At 40.0% G+C, this 5,351-nt stretch overlaps 1 protein-coding gene across 1 annotated transcript in view; it reads left to right on the top strand.

Moving 5' to 3' along the window:
- The first annotated feature begins 321 nt into the window (after nucleotides 1-321).
- The window catches only part of cfap70 (cilia and flagella associated protein 70), a 23,351-nt gene continuing 18,321 nt past the window's right edge, over nucleotides 322-5,351 (top strand). The window contains exons 1-4 of the mRNA XM_080435123.1: nucleotides 322-401; nucleotides 2,871-3,081; nucleotides 3,543-3,641; nucleotides 5,035-5,111. Of these exons, the coding sequence (XP_080291249.1) occupies nucleotides 330-401; nucleotides 2,871-3,081; nucleotides 3,543-3,641; nucleotides 5,035-5,111 (459 nt within the window). The 5' untranslated portion in view covers nucleotides 322-329. The remainder of the gene's footprint in view (nucleotides 402-2,870; nucleotides 3,082-3,542; nucleotides 3,642-5,034; nucleotides 5,112-5,351) is intronic.

Below are 5,351 nucleotides of genomic sequence, written 5' to 3'. Positions count from 1 at the left end.
CGTGTAAACAAAAAGGGAGGAAAAAAGAAAAAGAAAACGAGCAGTTGCCCCTAACAACCAAAGCAGCCTGCTATTCTCGAGCTACATTTCCGGGGCAGGCCAGTAGGGTTGCCATGGGAACGGGACGCACGGCACATGCCTCATGTTTGGATGCAACAACAACGAGCGACGCAAAGAAAAGATCAAAGCTTATTAAAAAAACGCGCGCGCGTGTGTGTGTGTGTGTGTGTGCGTGCAACAACAACGAGCGACGCAAAGAAAAGATCAAAGCTTATTAAAAAAACGCGCGCGCGCGTGTGTGTGTGTGTGTGTGTGTGCGTGCTGTGAACATGGATCCAACATTAAGCACATCAGAGCAGAGTGTTGAGGTGAAAATCACCGTCATACGAGCAAACAACCTGGTATGTTTTTACTTTCTCTCTCTCTCTCTCTCTCTCTCTCTCTCTGTGTGTGTGTGTGTGTGTGTGTGTGTGTGTGTGTGTGTGTGTGTGTGTGTGTGTGTGTGTGTGTGTGTGTGTGCGTGCGCGCATGCGTGTGCGTGTGCGTGTGTGTGTGTGTGTGTGTGTGTGTGGTGGTGGAAAAAGTACTCACATGTTTTTACTTTTGAAAGTTTATATTTCACTTTCAAAAAAACTTTTGGTCATTTTATCATCTACTCAGGCCTTTGTGAACCCCCCAGACAGTTTTTAAGTTGCTTGATTCATTATTTAGATATTTGATATTAATTTTATCAGACACGCCCCCTTCCTATACAAACCCATTGTAACTTCAAACTTCATTTTAACCATGTTAGATTCATCAAAAACACCCGTCCTTGGTTCTGGTGACTCATCCTGCCCTCCTAATGCGTGAGGGGGCCGTGTTTTTTCAATTACTTTTTTCATTTATTTTTCATATTTTTTTGGGAAAATTAAAAAAATAAAATACAATAACAAAATTAAATAAAATAAATGAAAAAAGTAATCGGAAAAACACGGCCCCCTCACGCATTAGGAGGGCAGGGTGAGTCACCAGAACCAAGGACGGGTGTTTTTGATGAAATATCCCTTTAAGTAAAAGTATCAATACTGCAATGTAGCCTACTGTAGAAGTAGGCTACTACAGTAGGTAGAAGTAGGCTACTCTGTTACAAGTAGAAGTCCGGAATTCAAAATGTACTAAATTTACAAAAGTATTGGTATCAAAAGTACCAAAAGTAAAAGTAAATTTTTTTTAAATAGCAGATGTCGCATCGCGACGCATTGTGAGCTATTTTCAAATAGCCTAGGTATAAAATAGGGTTAAACTGGTTAATGTATGTTTTATAATGTAATAATTTGTATCTGCAAAGTAACTAGTAAAGGGTTCAAATAATTGTAGTGGAGTAAAAGTACAATATTTGCCTCTGAGATGTAGTGGAGTAGAAGTAAAAGTACTGAAAACTTGAAATACTCCAGTAAGTAAAAAACACCTCAATAACTTAAGTACAGTACTTGAGTGAAATATACTTAGTTACTTTACACCACTGGTGTTTTATGTAGTATTTAAAGGTAGGGTAAGTGATTTGCTTTAGTTAAAATAAGTGTTAAATAGCTCTATATTCTGATAGTACTCATTGCTATAGAGTGTTTGTTCAGTGTTAGGAGTCTCCTTGTCTCTCCACCTCTTTATTAAACAGAAAATGCATTTTCGTTTCAGTTTCAGTTTCATTTCCAATTTTATCCAACCTGGACAGAGAACTCAATCAGGATACAGATTAAACAAGTGAAATTGGAAGTGATGACACTAAGAAATGAGCAGACAAAATTGGAACTGGAACACTATACAAATGAAGCTTAAAAATGGGTACTTTCTCCTGATTGGCTGAGATTTTGACACCTACCGGAACATTTATTTTCTGTTTATTAAAGAGCTGGAGAGACAGGGAGACATCTGTTACTGAAAAAACACTCTATAGCAATGATTACTATCAGAATATAGTGTTTTAACCTTTTAACAAAATACTTTTTGTTTTAACCAAAAAATATCACTTACCCTACCTTTAAATACAGTTTTGTTTAAATCCCCCCCATAACCCTGAGAGTGTACAAATGGAACGGGTCCATTTGGTTCCATTTGTACCCTCTCAGAGTTACAGACCTGTAAGGGTCCATTTGGAACCCCGCCTTGAAACCCTCAGGGGGTCCTTGGACCTCTACATGTGTTTTATATACTGGGCTCACTCCCAGCAGATTAAGACACCACAGCTTCTCTCACGTTCACAGCATGTATTGCACTACATACAGTGGTTGGTGGTGTGAGACTCAAGTCACAGCTCCTGCCCAACTGGCTATAGCATCCGGCTTGTGAGGCCAGTGGTGGAGAAAGTACTCAAATGTTTTACTTAAATAAAAGTATCACTACTGCAATGTAAACGTACTCTGTTACAAGTAAAAGTCCGGAATTAAAAATGCACTTGAGTAAAAGTACAAAAGTGTTGGTATCAAAATGTAACTTTAAAGTACCAAAAGTAAAATAACTGAAATGTTTGAAAATAGCAGCTCTACAAGCTCACAATGCGTCGCTATGTATAAATTGATATTATCGTGACTTATTATATTTATTTATTTGAAAATGAATGATAAAGTAGGGTATGTTTCTAGGGTTTCTACTGGTTCTACCGAGTGAAGACCCGCCCTCGCTGCGGTTTCAGCCAATAGCATTCGTTAGCGTTTCGGACCGAATATCAACCGTATTTAGAAAGATGGGGGATTTGAAATTGCTGCAAAATAGGCTTCATTTAGCAGATCATTTAGCAACCATTTGTTAAATGGTTAAATCTACTTTGACGTGAGTGTTCGTGACTGAAGTATTGTTAAATAAATAACGTTGTATTGTTATTTGTTCCACAGAGGAGCAGCAAAGCGGACACGTTGCAGAGCTTCGTTCGGGTGGAGTTTAACGACGCGGTGCTGGGAGACTCACCCAGGAAACAGCAGGATGTGCTACTGCCCCCTGGGGGTGGAGGGCAGCCGGTGCAGGTGGAGTATGATTTCAGCTGCTCGTTCAGCTGCTCCGCCGAGGCCCACAGCGTCGACCTCCTGGCTCACAAACCTCTCATTGGTGAGAACATTGGGAACCAGAACGCTCGCCCACACACTCGCCCCCATCTTTTTTTTGCGGACTGCTCCCAGCGGTTCTTGTTTTCTTGAATTTGTTTTACTGAGGTTTAGGTTAGGAATAAGTTTGGGTTAGGCATGGTTTTACTGAGGTTACGTTTAGGAATAAGGTTAGGTTTAGGCATAGTTTTACAGAGGTTAAGGTTAGGAATAAGCTTAGGTTTAGGCATAGTTTTACTGAGGTTACGTTTAGGAATAAGGTTAGGTTTAGGCATAGTTTACTGAGGTTACGTTTAGGAATAAGGTCCACAAGCAAAGATTTGAGTTAAAATGTTCGCTTAAAAAAGATATATATTATTCTCAGCGATTTGCACACGTTGTGCACACCTGTGGATTTTCACTTACTGGTCGTTATTGTAATGATGACAGAATGCTTCATAATGAATTGTGTTGGGTTGGGTTAAGTGACAGTGATGGAATGGCTTCCTAAAGAGAAGAAACAGAAGAAGGAGAAGATTACATCACTGGGACAGTCTACTGTAGACCTACTGCCTCTGCTCTACGGTACGACTAACACACACACACACACACACACAGACGTGCGCGCACACGCACACGCACACGCACGCAGGCACTCACTCACTCACTCACTCACTCACTCACACACACTCCTAGGATAGGACCAACGCATCAGAGACAAAGAGGAAATAATGCATAATATAGACAATGGACCTACAGTACAATACAAAACAATACAATACATATTATTGGAATAAAGCTCAGTAGCATCGTAAGCTATATTTACAAAGAAAGGAGGGATAGGCATGAGGACTGATGAAAGCCCCCCCCCCCCGCAAATTAAGTCGAATCAGATTCGGGATTTTAGTGTCTTGTCTTTATGACAAAATATAGCCTACATTTTCAAGCATTTCACGTGCAACAGAGCCAACTATTGACCATTTAAAATCAATAGCATTCATGAAGACAACTACATAACGGCAGACAGTTTGTTTTAGTTGACGACAATGCAACAGACTGTGTTCAGAATAGTAGTTCTGAGCACAAGCCTAGGCTACTGCAACTTCCAAAGTGTCTACATTGTGTAAGTCGCAAGCACATGGCTTTCTTATCTAAATATGAAGTTTTGCCTTTTTTTTTTGCATTTAATCCACGTTGTTTTGCTTGTCAAATGGCTTTAATAGAACAACAAAATAATTACAAAATAAGAGTGTATTTTATTTTACACAATTGGAAACGTGTAATTAGACAACACAGGAAGAATCCTGAAAATGTGTGCAAATCTTTGAATTATGTATTGTTTTCAAGCAAACATTTTAACTAAAATCTTTGCTTCTGGGGGTCCCTGGAACAAAATATCTTAGATAGGGGTCCGCGGCCAAATACATATAATTGTGGGGGTCCTTGACATGAAAAAGTTTGAGCAACACTGATATAGAAACATACAGGTTTTTCTTCAGAATACTGTTGGGAATTAGAAGACATTTATAGAATCGGCTTCAGGTCTTAATGGGTTAAACTCTGTTCACTTGTATTTTAAGGACAGGAATTATTGTAGGTTAATTGCTTGTAAAGTGCTTGTGTTCATATTTGAAAGCCTCTGTAATGTCCATAAATCAGTTGTGAGAGGCCTGCAGAGAGCTAAGGCATTGGCTATCTTCTGTTCAGTGTCTGTGATTATTGTCAGTCGCCATACATGGAGGAGGCGATGCTTCCTGTACCCGTGATCTGTATCCTGAAACACTTATTGTTGCGTTTTTGTTTGTGCATACTGTTTGTGTTCAAGAATGTCTTGTTAAATGTGAACGCAAATAAAGATGTGTGTGTGTGTGTGTGTGTGTGTGTGTGTGTGTGTGTGTGTGTGTGTGTGTGTGTGTGTGTGTGTGTGTGTGTGTGTGTGTGTGTGTGTGTGTGTGTGTGTGTGTGTGTGTATGTGTAGGTCAGTCTTTCAGTAGCTCGGTGGTCCTCCATCTAGTACCAGGCTCTCCAGGAGACACCAATCTTCAGGAAGAACAGGTCTGTCTGTCTGTCTGTCTGTCTGTCTGTCTGTCTGTCTGTCTGTCTGTCTGTCTGTCTGTCTGTCTGTCTGTCTGTCTGTCTGTCTGTCTGTCTGTCGGGAAGAGCTTGTAGTTTGGCTATTCAGGAAGAAGAACGGTGCGACGCATTGTGAGCTTGTAGATTGTAATACAATTTATACATTTGAAAACTTTTGTTGCATAATGAGTTCTTTCTACTTTTGGTACTTTATGTACATTT

This window comes from Gymnoscopelus braueri (genome assembly GCF_963280865.1).
Source record: "Gymnoscopelus braueri genome assembly, chromosome: 8".
NCBI lineage: Eukaryota > Metazoa > Chordata > Actinopteri > Myctophiformes > Myctophidae > Gymnoscopelus > Gymnoscopelus braueri.
This window is presented reverse-complemented; position numbering and strand designations above follow the sequence as displayed.